We start from the raw sequence: 20,030 nt of genomic DNA on the forward strand, positions 1-20,030 counted from the left end.
CAAAAATGGGTCAGAACTTGCAAAAACCTAGTAGAAGCCTCAAAAATCCCATTAGAAACCTCAAAAATCTCATTATAAACCCCAAAAAATGGGTTAAAAATACCCCAAAAACATCATCAGGAACTTGAGCAGGGGTGCTGCTCCTGGGGACGCTGGAACTGACCAAAAATAACCTAAAAATCACATTATAAACCCCAAAAATCCCATTAGAAATCAAAAAAATCCCATTAGAACCAATAAAAATCCATTGGAAACGTCAAAAATCCCATGAGAAACCAAAAAAAAAATGGATCATAAACCCTAAAAATCCATTGGAAACCTGAAAAATCCCATTTGAAACCCCAAAAAACATGTTCAGGAACTTGAGCAGGAGGTACTGCTCCTGGGGCCGCTGGAACTGACCCAAAATAACCCAAAAAATCTATTAAAAACCCAAAAATGGGTCAAAAACCCCAAAAATCCCATGTCCCTGGTGTCCCCAGACTGTCCTCAATGTCCCCACATCCCCGATGTCCCCCTGGTCACCTTGCGGTCACTGAGGCCGGACACGGTGTCCACGTACTCCTCCTGGATCATGAAGGCTGGACATGCTGTCCCTGCACTATCCCCCTATTGTCCCTGATGTCCCCTCAATGTCCCCTCAATGTCCCCAATGTCCCCCCAATGTCCCCTCAATGTCCCCTCAATGTCCCCATGTCCCCGGTGTCCCCAGAGTGTCCCCTTGGTCACCTTGCGGTCACTGAGGCCGGACACGGTGTCCACGTACTCCTCCTGGATCATGAAGGCTGGACATGGTGTCACCCCATTTCCCATGTCCCTGGTGTCACCCCATATCCCCAATGTCCCCATGTCCCCGGTGTCCCCTCAGTGTCCCCATGGTCACCTTGCGGTCACTGAGGCCGGACACGGTGTCCACGTACTCCTGGATCATGAAGGTGTCCCTGCACTGTCCCCCAGTGTCCCCTCAATGTCCCCAATGTCCCCTCAATGTCCCCATGTCCCCAATGTCCCCATGTCCCCAATGTCCCCAGTGTCCCCATGGTCACCTTGCGGTCACTGAGGCCGGACACGGTGTCCACGTACTCCTCCTGGATCATGAAGGTGTCCCTGCACTGTCCTCCCAGTGTCCTCTCAATGTCTCCATTTCCCCCCATATCCCTGGTGTCCCCTCAATATCCCCACTGTCCCCATGTCCCCTCAATGCCCCCATGTCCCCCCAGTGTCCCCATGGTCACCTTGCGGTCACTGAGGCCGGACACGGTGTCCACGTACTCCTCCTGGATCATGAAGGCTGGACATGGTGTCACCCCATTTCCCACCATGTCCCCAATGTCCCCTCAACGTCCCCCCATATCCCTGGTGTCCCCAGACTGTCCCCAATGTCCCCAGTGTCACCTTGTGGTCACTGAGGCTGGACACAGTGTCCACGTACTCCTCCTGGATCATGAAGGCTGGACATGGTGTCACCCCATTTCCCATGTCCCTGGTGTCCCCTCAATGTCCCCATGTTCCCCCATATCCATGGTGTCCCCTCAGTGTCCCCACATCCCTGATGTTCCCTTGGTCACCTTGCGGTCACTCAGACTGGACACAGTGTCCACATACTCCTCTGGGATCATGAAGGTGTCCCTGCACTGTCCACCTGGTGTATGTCTCATGTCCCTGGTGTCCCCTCAATGACCCCACTGTCCTCAATGTCCCCACTGTCCTCAATGTCCCCATGTCCCCGATGTCCCCTTGGTCACCTTGCGGTCACTGAGGCCGGACACGGTGTCCACGTACTCCTCCTGGATCATGAAGGCTGGACATGGTGTCACCCCATTTCCCATGTCCCTGGTGTCACCCCATATCCCCACTGTCCTCAATGTCCCCGGTGTCCCCTCAGTGTCCCCATGGTCACCTTGCGGTCACTGAGGCCGGACACGGTGTCCACGTACTCCTCCTGGATCATGAAGGTGTCCCTGCACTATCCTCCCAGTGTCCTCTCAATGTCTCCATTTCCCCCCATATCCCTGGTGTCCCCTCAATGTCCCCAATGTCCCCAGTGTCCCCATGGTCACCTTGCGGTCACTGAGGCCGGACACGGTGTCCACGTACTCCTCCTGGATCATGAAGGCTGGACATGCTGTCCCTGCACTATCCCCCTATCATCCCTGATGTCCCCTCAATGTCCCCTCAATGTCCCCAATGTCCCCTCAATGTCCCCATGTCCCCTCGATGTCCCCGTGGTCACCTTGCGGTCACTGAGGCCGGACACGGTGTCCACGTACTCCTCCTGGATCATGAAGGCTGGACATGGTGTCACCCTACTTCCCCTCAATGTCCCCAATGTCCCCTCAATGTCCCCTCAATGTCCCCTCAGTGTCCCCGTGGTCACCTTGCGGTCACTGAGGCCGGACACGGTGTCCACGTACTCCTCCTGGATCATGAAGGCTGGACATGGTGTCACCCCATTTCCCACGTCCCTGGTGTCACCCCATATCCCCAATGTCCCCATGTCCCCGGTGTCCCCATGTCCCCATGTCCCCCCAGTGTCCCCAGTGTCACCTTGCGGTCACTGAGGCCGGACACGGTGTCCACGTACTCCTCCTGGATCATGAAGGCCGCCAGGTTGGCGGTGTAGCTGGCGAGGAAGATGACGGCGAAGAAGGCCCAGACCAGCACCATGATCTTGCTGGTGGTGCCCTTGGGGTTCTCCACGGGGACTGAGTTGTTGAACACCAGAGCCCACAGCAGCCAGATGGACTTGCCGATGGTGAACGTGGAGCCACCCGCGCCTGGGGACATGGGGACAGGGTCACCTGGGGTCACCTGGGGTCACCCATGGTCACCTAGGGTCACCTAAGGTCACATATGGACAAGGGGACACCATGGACTGACAGAGGGACAAGGTGCCACCAGAGCCCAGAGTAGCCAGATGGACTTGCCGATGGTGAATGTGGAGCCACCGGCACCTGGGGACATGGGGACATGGGGACAGGGTCACCTGGGGTCACCTGGTGGCACCCAGGAACACATATGGACAAGGGGACACCAAAGGAATCATATGGACATGGGGACATCAATGTCCACAGCAGCCAGATGGACTTGGCAATGGTGAACGTGGAGCCACCGGCACCTGGGGACACCAGGGACAGAGGACAAGGTCACCTGGGGTCATCTGGGGTCACCTAAAGTCACCAGGGACAGAGGACACCAAAGGAACCATAGGGACAGGGGGACATCAATGTCCAGAGCAGCCAGATGGACTTGCCGATGGTGAACGTGGAGCCACCAGCGCCTGGGGACATGGGGACATGGGGACAGGGTCACCTGGCGTCATCTGGGGTCACCAGGGACAAAGGGACACCAGGGACACACAGGGACAAGGTGCCACCAGAGCCCACAGCAGCCAGATGGACTTGCCGATGGTGAATGTGGAGCCACCAGCGCCTGGGGACATGGGGACATGGGGACAGGGTCACCTAAGGTCATCTGGTGGCACCCAGGGACACACAGGGACAAAGGGACACCATGGACTGACAGAGGGACAAGGTGCCACCACTGCCCACAGCAGCCAGATGGACTTGCTGATGGTCAGTGTGGAGCCACCAGTCTTGGGATCACCTGGGGACACTGAGGGGACACTGAGGGGTCACAAGGGGACATTGGGGACACTGAGGGGTCACAAGGGGACACTGGGGACACCGAGGAGTCACATGGGGTCACCTGGGGTCACACAGGGTCACCCAGGGACAAAGTGCCACCACTGCCCAGAGCAGCCAGATGAACTTACTGATGGTCAGTGTGGAGCCACCAGTCTTGGGGACACCAGGAGGTCACCTGGGGTCACTCAGGGTCACATGGGGACAACATGGGGACACTGAGGGGTCACATGGGGACACTGAGGGGTCACGTGGGGACACTGAGGGGTCACGTGGGGTCACATGGTGTCACCTGGGGTCACACAGGGACAAGGGGACATCACTGCCCACAGCAGCCAGATGGACTTGCTGATGGTCAGTGTGGAGTCTCCATTCTTGGGGACACCAGGAGGTCACCTGGGGACACTGAGGGGTCACATGGGGTCACCTGGGGTCACACAGGGTCACCCAGGGACAAAGTGGCACCACTGCCCACAGCAGCCAGATGGACTTGCTGATGGTCAGTGTCGAGTCTCCAGTCCTGAGGGACACCAGGGGGTCACATGGGGACACCTAGGGGTCACAAGGGGACACTGAGGTGTCACATGGGGTCACCTAAGGTCACCTAGGGTCACCCAGGGTCACACATGGACAAAGTGCCACCAATGCCCAGAGCAGCCAGATGGACTAGCTGATGGTCAGTGTGGAGACACCAGTCTTAGGGTCACCTGGGGTCACCCGGGGGTCACATGGGGACACGGAGGGGTCACCAGGGGACACGTGGGGACACGTGGGTCACACAGGGGACAGCGGTCACTCACGCTGGCCGCTGGCCAGGCTCCGGTTGTAGCCCACGGGGCTGAAGTACTCGAAGATGAAGACGGTGACAGCGACAACCGTGAGACACATGACGAACATCATCACCCACACCGCCGGGCTGTAGGGCTCTGCGGGGACAGCAGGGACATCGGGGACATCAGTGGACATTGGGGACATTGGGGACAGCAGGGGACATGGGGACATTGGGGACATTGGGGACAGCAGGGGATATCAGGGGACACTGGGGACATTGGGGACATTGGGGACATTGGGGACATCAGGGGACATTGGGGACATCAGGGACATCAGGGGATAGCAGGGATATTGGGGACATTGGGGACAGCAGGGACACTGGGGACACACGGTGACAGCGACAACCGTGAGACACATGACGAACATCATCACCCACACCGCCGGGCTGTAGGGCTCTGCGGGGACATGGGGACATTGGGGACATCAGGGACACTGGGGACATGAGGGGACAGCAGGGACATTGGGGACATTGGGGATATTGGGGACATTGGGAACACTGGGGACATTGGGAACATGAGGGGACATTTGGGATATTGGGGATATTGGGGACATCAGGGGATAGCAGGGACATTGGGGACCTCAGGGGACACGAGGGGACATTGGGAACATCAGGGACATCAGGGGACATTGAGGACATCAGGGGACATGAGGGACAGCAGGGGACATTGGGGACATTAAGGGACATTGGGGGACACTGGGGACATTGAGGACATCAGGGGACATGAGGGACAGCAGGGGACATCGGGGGACATCAGGGGACATTGGGGACATTAAAGGACATTGGGGACATCGGGGACAGCAGGGGACATTCAGGGACACACAGGGGGACATGGTGGGTAGTAGGGGACAATGGGGACAATGGGGACAATGGGGACATTGGGATTTGGAGGTGTTTTGGGATCCCGGTTGGTTTTTTGGGGTACTTTTGGGTATTTTTTGGGGGGTTTGGGGTATTTTGGGGGTTTTGGGGTATTTTTGGGGGTTTATTTGGGGGGGGTTGGGGGATTCCGGTTGGGATTTGGGGATATTTTGGGGTATTTTTGGGATTTTTGATGATCCCGGTCGGGTTTTGGGGTTTTTGGGGTTTTGGGTTTTTGGGGTTTTTGGGGTTTTTAGGGTTTTAAGGATTCAGTTGGGGTTTGGGTATTTTACAAAAGTTTTGGGGTGGTTGGGGTATTTTATGGGTTTTTGGGGGTTTTGGATGATCCCGGTCAGGTTTTTGGGGTTTTTGGGGTGGTTTTTTGGGGTTTTTGGGGTGTTTTTGGGGTTTTCAGTACCCAAAAAGGCGGAAGGTGACACGGTGCCGTTGCTGCGGGACACCATCACGCTGATCCCCGTTGGGATTTGGGGTATTTTTTGGGATTTTTGGGGATTTTCAGGTATCCCGATCAGCTTTTTGGGGTTTTTGGGGTGGATTTTTGGGGTTTTTGGGATGTTTTTGGGGTTTTTGGTTACCCAAAAAGGCGGAAGGTGACACGGTGCCGTTGCTGCGGGACACCATCACGCTGATGCCGGTTGGGATTTGGGGTATTTTTGGGGTTTTTGACGATCCTGATCAAGTTTTTTGGGGTTTTTAGGGATCCTGGTCACATTTTTGGGATGTTTTTGGGGTTTTTGGTTACCCAAAAAGGCAGAAGGTGACACGGTGCCGTTGCTGCGGGACACCATCACGCTGATCCCTATCGGGATTTGGGGTATTTTATGGGATTTTGTTGGTTTTTGGGTATCCTGGTGAGGCTATAAGGGTTTTCAGGGTCGTTTTTTGGGGTTTTTGGGATGTTTTTGGGGTTTTCAGTACCCAAAAATGCCGAGGGTGACACGGTGCCGTTGCTGCGGGACACCATCACGCTGATGCCGGTTGGGATTTGGGGTATTTTTTGGGATTTTTGGGGTTTTTGATGATCCTGATCAAGTTTTTTGGGGTTTTTTGGGATCCTGGTCACATTTTTGGGGTGTTTTTGGGGTTTTTGGGTACCTAGGAAGGCAGAAGGTGACACGGTGCCGTTGCTGCGGGACACCATCACGCTGATCCCGGGTGGGATTTGGGGTATTTTATGGGATTTTTGGGGATTTTCAGGTATCCCGATCAGCTTTTTGGGGTTTTTGGGGTGGATTTTTGGGGTTTTTGGGATGTTTTTGGGGTTTTCAGTACCCAAAAAGGCGGAGGGTGACACGGTGCCGTTGCTGCGGGACACCATCACGCTGATCCCGGGTGGGATTTGGGGCATTTTATGGGATTTTGTTGGTTTTTGGGTATCCCGGTCAGGTTTTTAGGGATTTTGGGATGGTTTTTTGGGGTTTTTGGGATGTTTTTGGGGTTTTTGGTTACCCAGGAAGGCAGAAGGTGACACGGTGCCGTTGCTGCGGGACACCATCACGCTGATCCCGGGTGGGATTTGGGGATCCCAGTTGGGATTTTGATGGTTTTTGGGTATCCCAATCAGGTTTTTGGGGTTTTTGGGATGTTTTTGGGGTTTTTGGTTACCCAAAAATGCCGAGGGTGACACGGTGCCGTTGCTGCGGGACACCATCACGCTGATGCCGGTCTCCACAAAGGGCACGGAGAAGTCGATGATCTCGGATCTCTCCTCGTTGATGGTCAAGGAGCCGATGGCCATGTCGGCGCGGCGATAGAACACCTGGGAAGGGCCAGAGGGAGTGGTCAGTTGGGTGTGGTCAGTTGGGGGTGTGGTCAGAAGGGTGTGGCCAGAAGGGTGTGGTGAGATGGGTGTGGTATGGGGGGTGTGGTCACAGGGGTGTGGTCAGTGGGGTGTGGTCATTATGGAACTGTGGTCAGAAGGGTGTGGTCAGTGGGGTGTGGTCAGTTCGAGTGGTCAGAAGGGTGTGGTCAGAAGGGTGTGGTCAGTTCAAGTGTGGTCAGAAGTGTGTGGTCATTATGGAACTGTGGTCATTATGGCACTGTGGTCAGAAGGGTGTGGCCAGTTGGAGTGTGGTCAGATGGATGCCGTCAGGTGGGTGTGGTCAGACTGGGGTGTGGCAATTTTGGGGGTGTGGTCAGAGGGGATGTGGTCATTATGGAGCTGTGGACAGTTGGGTGTGGTCAGAGGGGTGTGGTCAGATAGGTGTGGTAAGTTTGGGTGTGGTCAGAGGGGTGTGGTCAGTTGGGTATGGTCAGATGGGTGTGGTAAGTTTGGGTGTGGTCAGATGGGTGTGGTCAGATGGGTGTGGTCAGTTGGGTGTGGTCAGTTTGGGTGTGGTCAGTTTGGGTGTGGTCAGAGGGGGTGTAATCAGATGGGCGTGGTCAGATGGGGGTACAAAGTGGTAATTTTTAGGGTAAAAAGGCCTGTTTTTTGGGTACAAAGAGCTATTTTCAGGTACCAAGCACCATTTTTGGGGCACACAGGTGTATTTTTGGGGTACCAAGGGCTATTTTAGGGTACCAAATGCTAGTTTTGGGGCACAAAGTTTGTTTTTGTAGCTCCAAGCACCATTTTTGAGGCACAAAGGTGTATTTTGTGACACCAGGTGCCATTTTCAGGTCACAAAGTGCAATTTTCAGGCCCCACAGGTACATTTTGGGGTCCCACAGGCACATTTTGGGGTCCCACAGGTACATTTTCAGTCCCCACAGGTACATTTTCAGTCCCCACAGGTGTATTTTGGGGTCCCACAGGTATATTTCAGGTCCCACAGGTGTATTTTGGGGTCCCACAGGTACATTTTGGGGTCCCACAGGTACATTTTGGGGTCCCACAGGTGTATTTTGGGGTCCCACAGGTACATTTTGGGGTCCCACAGGTATATTTCAGGCCCCACAGGTATATTTTCAGTCCCCACAGGTACATTTTGGGGTCCCACAGGTACATTTTGGGGTCCCACAGGTATATTTCGGGTCCCACAGGTACATTTTGGGGTCCCACAGGTACATTTTGGTGTCCCACAGGTGTGTTTTGGGGTCTCACCTCGCCCACCATGCCGTTCCAGACGCCGTCGATCTTCTTGCCGTGCTTGCCGTTGGTGACCAGGTAGAGGTCGTAGGTGAAGCCCAGCGCTCTGGCCAGCCGCTTCAGGATGTCGATGCAGAAACCTTTGCAGCACTTCTTCTCGAACGGCGGCGGGCTGGGGACACCGGGGGGGGGTTGGGGACATCACCGGGGTGCTGGGGACATCCTTGGGGACATCCCTGGGGTGCTGGGGACATCCTTGGGGACATCTCTGGGGTGCTGGGGACAGTCCCAGGGACATCTCTGGGGTGCTGGGGACATCCCTGGGGTATTGGGGACATCTCTGGGGTGCTGGGGACATCCTTGGGGACATCCCTGGTGTCTTGGGGACATCCTTGGGGACATCCCTGGGGTATTGGGGACATCCTTGGAGTATTGGGGACATCCCTGGTGTCTTGGGGACATCCTTGGGGACATCCCTGGGGTACTGGGGACATCCTTGGGGACATTCCTGGGGTATTGGGGACATCCTTGGAGTATTGGGGACATCCCTGGTGTCTTGGGGACATCCTTGGGGACATCCCTGGGGTACTGGGGACATCCTTGGGGACATTCCTGGGGTATTGGGGACATCCCTGGGGTGCTGGGGACATCCTTGGGGACATCCCTGGAGTATTGGGGACATCCCCAGGGACGTCCCTGGGGTGCTGGGGACATCCCTGGGGTATTGGGGACATCCTTGGGGACACCCCTGGGGTATTGGGGACACCAGAGTGCTACTGGGGACATCCCTGGGGTACTGGGGACATCCTTGGGGCATTGGGGACATCCCCAGGGACATCCCTGGGGTGCTGGGGACATCCTTGGGGACATCCCTGGGGTCTTGGGGACACCCCTGGGGTACTGGGGACATCCCTGGGGTACTGGGGACATCCTTGGGGCATTGGGGACATCCCCAGGGACATCCCCAGGGTGGTACTGGGGACATTCCCAGGGTCTTGGGGACATTGCCAGGGGTATCTGGGACATCCCCCGGGTACTGGGGACATCCCTGGGGTCTTGGGGACATTTCTGCGGTCTTGGGGACATCCCTGGGGTATTGGGGACATCCTTGGGATCATTCCTGGGGTCTTGGGGACATCCCCAAGGTCACACCCAGGGTCTTGGGGACATCCCCAGCATCACCAATAGGGTCTTGGGGACATCCATAGGATCTTGGGGACACCCCTGGGGTACTGGGGACATTTGTGAGGTCTTGGGGACATCGCCAGGGGTATTGGGGACATCCCTGGGGTATTGGGGACACTCCCAGGGACATCCCCAGGGTGCTAATGGGGACATCCCCGGGGTCTTGGGGACATTGCCAGGGTCTTGGGGACATCCCCGGGGTGCTGGTGACACACCCAGGGACATCCCTGGGGTCTTGGGGACACCCCTGGGGTATTGGGAACATTTGTGGGGTCTTGGGGACATCCCCAAGGTCACCCCCAGACTGCTGGGGACACCCCAGGGGTTTTGGGGACATCCTTGGGGTCATTCCTGGGGTCTTGGGGACACCCTTGGGGTCTTGGGGACACCCCCAGGGTACTGGGGACACCTTCAGGGTCACCCCCAGACTGCTGGGGACATCTCTGGGGCCCTGGGGACGCTCCCAGGGTCACCTCCAGGGTCTTGGGGACACTTGCGGGGTCTTGGGGACATCAGGTGTCCCAGATGTCCCCCACCTCTGTAGTGCCACCCCCACCCATCCCAGGTGTGCCATCACCACCTGCCCCAGCTGCCCCACACTGCCCCAGCTGTCCCCCTCAGTGTCCCAGGTGTGCCCAGGTGTCCCCAGGTGCGCCATCCCCACCTTTTCCAGGTGTCCCCACCCATCCCAGGTGTCCCCAACCCTCTGCAGTGCCACCCCCACCATCCCAGCTGTCCCCACACTGCCCCAGCTGTCCCCTTCAGTGTCCCAGGTGTGCCCAGGTGTGCCATCACCACCTTTCCCAGGTGTCCCCATCCATCCCTGGTGTGCCATCACCACCTGCCCCAGCTGTCCCCACCCATCCCAGCTGTCCCCCCCGGCGTCCCAGGTGTGCCCAGGTGTACCCAGGTGCGCCATCCCCACCTTTTCCAGGTGTCCCCACCCATCCCAGGTGTCCCCAACCCTCTGCAGTGCCACCCCCACCATCCCAGCTGTCTCCACACTGTCCCAGCTGCCCCCCACAGGTGTGCCCAGGTGTGCCATCCCCCCCTTTCCCAGGTGTCCCCACCCATCCCAGCTGTCCCCACCCTGTCCCAGCTGTCCCCCCAGGTGTGTCACCTGGCGGTGCGGTTGAGCTGGCGCCGGCAGGGCACGGAGTCGCGGATGCAGGTGCCGGTGGCAGGGTCGATGTTCTCCACGATGACAAAGGGACGTTCCTCCAGCGTGGCCACCGTCAGGTGACGGCCGTCCTCCACGGGCTGCAGGAACCTCCCGTAGCGCGACCACACCGGGTACTTGAGCCGCAGCACCTGCTGCTCCCAGCTGCCCACCTGCACAGGTAGGGACAGGTAAGGACAGGTGAGGACAGGTGAGGACAGGTGGGGACACAGGGGGACACATGGGGACATGTGGGGACACGGTGATGGGATGTCACCACCCACACTGATGTCACCACACACAGTGTGACCACACCGGGTACTTGAGCCGCAGCACCTGCTGCTCCCAGCTGCCCACCTGCACAGGTAGGGACAGGTGGGGACAGGTGGGGACATGTGGGGACAGGTGGGGACACCACAGAGACTGACAGGCCAAAGTGTCACCATGAAGGTGACCACACTGAGTACTTGAGCAGCAGCACCTGCTGCTCCCAGCTGCCCACCTGCGACAGGTAGGGACAGGTGAGGACAGATGGGGACACGTGGGGACAGGTACAGACAGCTGGAGACACGTGGGGACATGTAGGAATAGGGACAGGCCAAGGTGTCACCGTGATGGTGACCACACCGGGTACTTGAGCCGCAGCACCTGCTGCTCCCAGCTGCCCACCTGCGCAGGTAGGGACAGGTGGGGACAGGTAAGGACAGGTGGGGACATGTGGGGACAGGTGGGGACAGCTGGGGACACCACAGAGACTGACAGGCCAAGGTGTCACCATGATGGGACATGACTGCTGGGGACAATGACAGGATCAGCTCGGTGGGACACTAACCAAGGTGTCACTGTTGGGGACAATGACAGATCACCTTGATGGGACACTGTCCAAGGTGTCACCATGATGGGACAATGATGACATCACCTCGGTGGGACACTGACCAAGGTGTCACCACTGGGGACAATGATGACATCACCTTGGTGGGACACTGTCCAAGGTGTCACTGTTGGGGACAATGACAGATCACCTGGGTGGGACACTGTCCAAGGTGTCACCACTGGGGACAATGATGACATCACCTCAGTGGCACACTGTCCAAGGCGTCACCGTTGGGGACAATGATGACATCACCTTGGTGGGACACTGTCCAAGGTGTCACCGTGACAGGGCGGCAGGCCAAGCCGTGTCCCCGTCACCACCCAGGTGTCACCACCCAGGTGTCACCGCCCAGGTGTCACCACCCAGGTGTCACCACCCAGGTGTCACCGCCACCCCCTCGGCGCCACGTTGTTGTGACGACACAGCATGACATTGGGATGAGATGGCAAAGAGCAGATGGCACCGAGCCTCGGGGAACACCGCGGTGTCACTGTCACCGTGCCCGGAGCAGACAGGGGACATCCCTGTCACCGTCCCTGTCCCCAAGGGGTCACTCACCACCTCCCAGCTGCGCTCCTTGTTGAGGGAGATGACCACCAGCGAGGGGTTGACCAGATAGCCGTCCTCGTTGAAGGAGAAGTCCTTCTGTCCCCACGTGATGTTCATGAAGTACCTGTGGGACACCACGGCCAGGGGTTGGGGACAGCTGGGTGTCCCCAGACTGACCCCATCCCGAGTGGTTAGGGACAGCTGGATGTCCCTAAACTGACTCCAGGTGGTTGGGGACAGCTGGGTGTCCCCAGACTGACCCCATCCCGAGTGGTTAGGGACAGCTGGGTGTCCCCAAACTGACCATGAGTGGTTAGGGACAGCTGGATGTCCCTAAACTGACCATGAGTGCTTAGGGACAGCTGGATGTCCCCAAACTGACCCCATCCCGAGTGCTTAGGGACATCTGAATGTCCCCAGACTGACCCTGAGTGGTTAGGGACAGCTGGGTGTCCCCAAACTGACCACGAGTGGTTAGGGACAGCTGGGTGTCCCCAAACTGACCCCGAGTGGCTAGGGACATCCCAATGTCCCCAGCGCAACTCTGACTGTGGTTAGGGACATCTGAATGTCCCCAGACTGATCCCATCCCGAGTGCTTAGGGACATCTGAATGTCCCCAGACTGACCCTGAGTGGTTAGGGACATCTGAATGTCCCCAGACTGACCCCAGATGGTTAGGGACATCTGGATGTCCCCAAACTGACCAGGAGTGTTTAAGGACATCCCAATGTCCCCAGTGCAATTCCGACTGTGGTTAGGGTCATCTGAATGTCCCCAAACTGACCCCAAGGGTGTTTAGGGACATCCCAATGTCCCCAGCTCTGTCCAGGGCCACCCAGCTGTCCCCAGTCCAATAAAATCCCAATCCCAACTATGCCTGGTGTCACTCAACTGTCCCCAACCCAACCCAACCACGTCTAGAGCCACCTGAATGTCCCAACCCAACTGTCCCCAAATCCCAACCATGTCTAGAGCCACTTGACTGTCCCAACCCAACTGTCCCCAACCCAAGTGTCCCCAACCCAGCTGTCCCCAACCCCAACCATGTTCTAGACCCACTTGACTGTCCCCAACCCAAGTGTCCCCAACCCAGCTGTCCCCAACCCCAACTATGTTCTAGACCCACGTGACCATCTCCAAGCCAACTGTCCCCAACCCAATAGTCCCCAAATCCAACTGTCCCCAAATCCCAACCATGTCTAGAGCCACCTGAATGTCCCCAACCCAACTGTCCCCAAACTCTAACCATATCTAGAGCCACCTGAATGTCCCCAACCCAACTGTCCCCAAATCCCAAGCATGTTCTGGACCCACTTGATCATCCCCAACACAACTGACCCCAACCCAACTGTCCCCAACCCAGCTGTCCCCAACCCAGCTGTCCCCAAACCCCAACTATGTTCTAGACCCACAAGACCATCTCCAAGCCAACTGTCCCCAAATCCCAACTGTGTCTAGAGCCACCTGAATGTCCCCAACCCAACTATCCCCAACCCAATTGTCCCCAACCCCACCACATCTAGTGCCACCTAAACATCCCCAACTGTGTGTAGAGCCACCCAAGTGTCCCCAACCCAACTGTCCCCAAACTCCAACCATGTCTAGAGCCACCTGAATGTCCCCAACCCAATGGTCCCCAACCCAATTGTCCCCCAACCCCAACCATGTCCTAGACCCACTTGACCATCTCCAACCCAAGCCCAGCCACGTCTAGAGCCATCAGAATGTCCCCAACCCAACTGTCCCCAACCTAACCATGTTCTAGACCCACTTGACTGTCCCCAGTGCGACTGTCCCCAACCCGACTGTCCCCAACCTAACGGTCCCTCAAACTCCAACCATGTCTAGAGCCACCTGAATGTCCCCAACCCAACTGTCCCCAACCCAACTGTCCCCAACCCCAACCATGTCTAGTGTCACCCAGACATCCCCAACTGTGTGTAGAGCCACCCAAATGTCCCCAACCTGAAAGTCCCCAACCCAACTGTCCCCAACCTCCAACCATGTCTAGAACCACCTGAGTGTCCCCAACCCAACTGTCCCCAAATCCCAACCATGTTCTAGACCCACTTGACCATCTTCAAGCCAACTGTCCCCAACCCCACCAAGTCTAGTGTAACCTAAACATCCCCAACCATGTCTAGAGCCACCTGAATGTCCCCAACCCAACTGTCCCCAACCTCCAACCATGTCTAGAGCCACCTGAATGTCCCCAACCCAACTGTCCCCAAATCCCAACCATGTTCTAAACCCACTTAACCATCTCCAAGCCAACTGTCCCCAACCCAACTGTCCCCAACCCTCAACCCCGTCACTGTGCCACCACGCCCGCCCACCTGTGCAGGTTGTCGTTGATCTGGGTGACGTTGGGCGCGCGGCAGTCGTTGTTGAACTCGGGGATGAAGCCGTAGTCGCGCAGCAGCGCCTCGGCGCCCTTGGCCACGATGGCCACGCCGTTGTGCACGCGGTGCTGCAGGTCATCGCGCCAGCCGGCCGACAGCACGGCGAACAGCCCGGCCGGCACGTGCTCGGGCAGCTGCTCGCTGCCCCCCAGGTTGGTGCCCACCACGAACCAGATGTAGCCCGGCCCGGTGAGGCCGGCGTCGCGGGCGGCGCGGAACACCGCCTCGGCCTCGTCGCGCGAGCAGTAGAGCAGCCGGATCTGCGCCGTCACCTCGCGCAGCTGCCGCCGCGTCCGCGCGCCCTCGGGGTCGTCGGTCAGGTTGAGGGTGACCACGCCGCGGTGCTCCCAGCCGATGAAGCTGCTGTCGGTCAGCACCTCCACGTAGTCCACGAAGTCCTCGTAGCCGGGCAGCAGCGTGGTGACCACGGCGAAGGCCGTCCAGTCGTACTCCTCCAGCACCTCGAAGATCACCTGGAGCTGCTGCTCGGTGGAGGAGCCCAGCTGGAGGAAGGTGGAGCCTTTCTCCTGGTGGGGTGGGGTGGGGACACAGGGTGGGGATGGTCACATCGGGGATGGTCACATTGGGGATAGGTGGGACACGCTGGACGTGGGTGGGGTTGGGGACAGCTGGGTTGGGGATGGTCAAGTGGGTCTAGAACATGGTTGGAGTTTGGGGACACTTGGGTTGGGGACAGTTGGGGACAGTTGGGTGGCTCTACACATAGTTGGGGATGTTTGGGTGACACTAGACATGGGTGGGGTTGGGGACAGCTGGGTTGGGGACAGTCAAGTGGGTTTAGAACATGGTTGGAGTTTGGGGACAGTTGGGTTGGGGACAACTTGGTTGGGGACAGTTGGGTTGGGGACATTTGGGTGACCCTAGACAGGGTTGGGATTAGGTTGGGGACACTTGAGAGACACCAGACATGGTTAAGGTTGGGTTGGGGACAGCTGGGTGGCTCTGCACAACTGGGGACATTTGGATGACCCTAGACATGGTTAGGGTTGGGTTGGGGACACTTGAGTGACATCAGACATGGTTAGGGTTGGGTTGGGGACACTTGAGTGACATCAGACATGGTTAGGGTTGGGTTGGGGACATTCGGGTAGCTCTGCACACAACTGGGGACATTCGGGTGGCTCTAGACATGGTTAGGGTTGGGTAGGTGACACTTGAGTGACACCAGACATGGTTAGGATTGGCTTGGGGACAGCTGGGTGGCTCTGCACACATCTGGGGACACTTGGGTGACCCTAGACATGGTTAGGGTTGGGCTGGGGACATTCAGGTGACCCTGGACACAGCCGGGGTTGAAGACAGCAGCATTGAGAACCATCGTTTAGCTCTACCTCCACCTGGTGACACCAAGCCGTCCCCACCGCACCCCGGTGCCACCAAACCATCCCCACCACACCCCGGTGACACCAAGCCGTCCCCACCACAACCTGGTGACACCAAGCCATCCCCACCACACCCTGGTGACACCAAGCCGTCCCCACCACACCCCGGTGACACCAAGCCGTCCCCACCACACCCCGGTGACACCAAGCCATCCCCACCACACCCTGGTGACACCAAACCATCCCCACCACACCCCGGTGACACCAAGCCATCCCCACCACAACCTGGTGACACCAAGCCATCCCCACCACAACCTGGTGACACCAAACCATCCCCAACACCCCAGTGACACCAAGCCGTCCCCACCACACCCCAGTGCCACCAAACCATCCCCAACCCCCTGGTGACACCAAACCATCCCCACCACACCCCAGTGACACCAAGCCGTCCCCACCACACCCCGGTGACACCAAACCATCCCCACCACACCCCAGTGACACCAAGCCGTCCCCAACCCCTCCACCCACGGCCACCACGGTCACCTTGGGCGTGAGCACGATGGCCGAGCCGCCGTTGACGCCGATGATGGGCACCGAGGTCTGGGCCGAGATGAAGTCCAGGATCTGCGCCACGGCCTCGGAGCGCGTGTCGTCCTCGAAGACGACGCCGTGGATGCGCAGCGAGGAGAGGACATCGCACAGCCGCACGATCAGGCTGCGCGGGTTGGTGTCGTTCAGCACCACGCCCACCGGGTTCACGTCCAGGGAGAAGTTCCGGAAGGTTCCGGGCGCCAGGCGCGGCCCGGTTTGGCCATAGGAGGCGCCGCTGAGGATGACGGCCACGTTGAGCGTCCGGCGCGGGGCGGACGGCGGCTCCAGGAAGGGGCTGGCGCAGGCCAGGGCCAGGGCGAGCAGCATCCTGCCGGCCGGGGTGGTCAACGGGGGGGTCATCGCGCCACCGCCGCTGCGGCCTGGGGACACGGCGGGGATGGGGTCAGGGGGACAGCGGGGACCAGCAGTGACCACCAGGAGCCACCAGGAACCACCAAGAACTATAGGGAACCACTGGGAACCAGCAGGAACCCCCCAGGAACCCAGCAGGAACCACCAGGGAACCACCAGTGAACCACCAGGGAACCACCAGTTACCAACAGGAACCCATCAGTGAACATCAGGAACCACCAGGAACTCACCAGAAACCACCAGGGAACCACCAGTCACCATCAGAAACCCATCAGCAACCATCAGGAACCACCAGAAACCCACCAGGAACCACCAGGGAATCACTAGTTACCATCAGTGACCATTAGGAAGCACCAGAAACCTCGAGGAACAACCATGAACCCACCAGGAACCACTGGGAACCTATCAGGAACAGCCAGGAACCACCAAGAACTATAGGGAACCCCTGGAAACCACTAGGACCCCACTAGGAACCCAGCAGGAGCCACCAGGAACCCACCAGGAACCCAGAAGGAACCATAAAGAACCACCAGGAACCACTGGGAACCCACCAGGAACCTACCAGGAACCATAAGGAACCCAGCTGCCACCAGTAATGCACCAGTAATGCACCAGTAACTCATCGATAACCACCAGTAACCCACCAGTAACTCATCGATAACCACCAGTAACCCACCAGTAACCACCAGTAACCACCAGTAACCCACCAGTAACCCACCAGTAACCACCAGTAACACACCAGTAACCACCAGTAACCACCAGTAACCACCAGTAACCACCAGTAACCACCAGTAACTCATCGATAACCACCAGTAATGCACCAGTAACGCACCAGTAACCACCAGTAACGCACCAGTAACCACCAGTAACCCACCAGTAACCCACCAGTAACCCACCAGTAACGCACCAGTAACCACCAGTAACCCACCAGTAACCCACCAGTAACGCACCAGTAACCACCAGTAACGCACCAGTAACCACCAGTAACGCACCAGTAACCACCAGTAACCCACCAGTAGCCCACCAGTAACCACCAGTAACCCACCAGTAACCACCAGTAACGCACCAGTAACCACCAGTAACCCACCAGTAACCACCAGTAACCACCAGTAACCCACCAGTAACCCACCAGTAACCACCAGTAACGCACCAGTAACCCACCAGTAACGCACCAGTAACCCACCAGTAACCACCAGTAACCCACCAGTAACAACCAGTAACCACCAGTAACGCACCAGTAACCCACCAATAACCACCAGTAACCACCAGTAACCCACCAGTAACCACCAGTAACCCACCAGTAACCACCAGTTACCACCAGTAACGCACCAGTAACCACCAGTAACCACCAGTAACCCACCAGTAACCACCACTAACGCACCAGTAACCACCAGTAACCACCAGTAACCCACCAGTAACCCACCAGTAACCACCAGTAACCACCAGTAACGCACCAGTAACCCACCAGTAACCACCAGTAACCCACCAGTAACCACCAGTAACCCAGAAGGGTCAGGGAGGGGACAGTGGTGCCCACCAGTAAGCACCAGTAACCACCATCAAGCCCCAGTAACAGTCCAACGAAAAACCCTGTCATTGTCCCCAAAACAATGGGGACAAACCCGTGTCACTGTCCCCATGACAACGAGGTGACAAACCCTTGTCACTGTCCCCAAAGCAGTGGGGACAAACCTGTGCCAGTGGGTGACAAACCCTTGTCACTGTTCCCAGAACAGCAGGTGACAAACCCCTGTCACTGTCCCCAAAACACTGGGGACAAACCTGTGCCAGCGGGTGACAAACCTCTGTCACTGTTCCCAGAACAGCAGGTGACAAACCTCTGTCACTGTTCCCAAAACAGCAGGGGGTGACAAATCCATCACTGTCCCCAGAACAGCAGGGACAAACCTGTGCCGGCAGGTGACAAACCTCTGTCACCGTTCCCAGAACAGCAGGTGACAAACCTCTGTCACTGTCCCCAAAACAGCAGGGGGTGACAAATCCATCACTGTCCCCAGAACAGCAGGGACAAACCTGTGCCGGCAGGTGACAAACCTCTGTCACCGTTCCCAGAACAGCAGGTGACAAACCTCTGTCACTGTCCCCAAAACAGCAGGTGACAAACCTCTGTCACTGTCCCCATGACAACAAGGTGACAAACCCATGCCACTGTCCCCAAAGCAGCAGGGACAAACCTGTGTCACTGTCCCCAAAGCAGTGGGGACAAACCTGTGCCAGCAGGTGAAAAATTAGTGTTACCATCTCCAGAACAGTGGGTGACAAATTCCTGTCACCACTGCTAGAACAGCAGGGGACAAACCTGTGCTGCCAGGTGACAAACCCCTGTCACTGTCCCCAAAACAGTAGGTGACAAACCCGTCACTGTCCCCAAAACAGCAGGGGGTGACAAATCCCTGTCACTGTCCCCAGAACAGCAGGGACAAACCTGTGCTGGCAGGTGACAAACCCCTGTCACTGTCCCCAAAACAGTGGGTGACAAATCCTGGTCACTGTCCTCAAAACAGTGTGGCCAAACCCCTGTCACCATTGCCAGAACAGCAGCAGATGAACCTGTGCCAGTGGGTGACAAACCTGTGTCATTGTCCCTGTAACAGCAGGGGACAAACCTGTGCCAGTGGGTGACAAACCCGTCACTGTCCCCATAACAGCGGGTGACAAATCCCTGTCACTGTCCCCAGAACAGCAGGTGACAAATCCCTGTCGCAGTCCCCAGAGCAGCAGGGACAAACCTCTGCCACCGTTCCCAGAACAGCAGGGGACAAACCTGTGCCAGCAGGTGACAAACCCGTGTCACTGTCCCCATAACAGCGGGTGACAAATCCCTGTCGCTGTCCCCAGAACAGCAGGGGACAAACCTGTGCTGGTGGGTGACAAACCCGTGTCACTGTCCCCAGAACAGCATGGCCAAATCCCTGTCACTGTCCCCAGAACAGCAGGGACAAACCTGTGCCAGTAGGTGACAAACCTGTGTCGCTGTCCCCAGAACAGCGTGACCAAATCCCTGTCACCGTTCCCAGAACAGCAGGGGACAAACCCCTGTCACTGTCCCCAAAACAGCAGGTGACAAATCCCTGTCACTGTCCCCAGAACAGCAGGGGACAAACCTGTGCTGGTGGGTGACAAACCCGTGTCACTGTCCCCACAAGAGC

General features: G+C 57.6%; 1 protein-coding gene across 1 annotated transcript in view; it reads right to left on the reverse strand.

The window, feature by feature from the left end:
* GRIN2D (glutamate ionotropic receptor NMDA type subunit 2D) overlaps positions 1-20,030 on the reverse strand; it is a 34,237-nt gene that overhangs the window by 11,897 nt on the left and 2,310 nt on the right. Inside the window, exons 2-9 of the mRNA XM_085045398.1 lie at positions 16,441-16,868; positions 14,489-15,081; positions 12,160-12,274; positions 10,689-10,900; positions 8,399-8,555; positions 6,961-7,114; positions 4,445-4,570; positions 2,548-2,777 (exon numbers count right to left, since the gene is read on the reverse strand). Coding sequence (XP_084901524.1) covers positions 2,548-2,777; positions 4,445-4,570; positions 6,961-7,114; positions 8,399-8,555; positions 10,689-10,900; positions 12,160-12,274; positions 14,489-15,081; positions 16,441-16,848 — 1,995 coding nt within the window. The 5' untranslated portion in view covers positions 16,849-16,868. The remainder of the gene's footprint in view (positions 1-2,547; positions 2,778-4,444; positions 4,571-6,960; positions 7,115-8,398; positions 8,556-10,688; positions 10,901-12,159; positions 12,275-14,488; positions 15,082-16,440; positions 16,869-20,030) is intronic.

Source organism: Lichenostomus cassidix, unplaced genomic scaffold (assembly GCF_008360975.1).
Source record: "Lichenostomus cassidix isolate B80296 unplaced genomic scaffold, HeHo_3.0 HiC_scaffold_38, whole genome shotgun sequence".
Lineage (NCBI taxonomy): Eukaryota > Metazoa > Chordata > Aves > Passeriformes > Meliphagidae > Lichenostomus > Lichenostomus cassidix.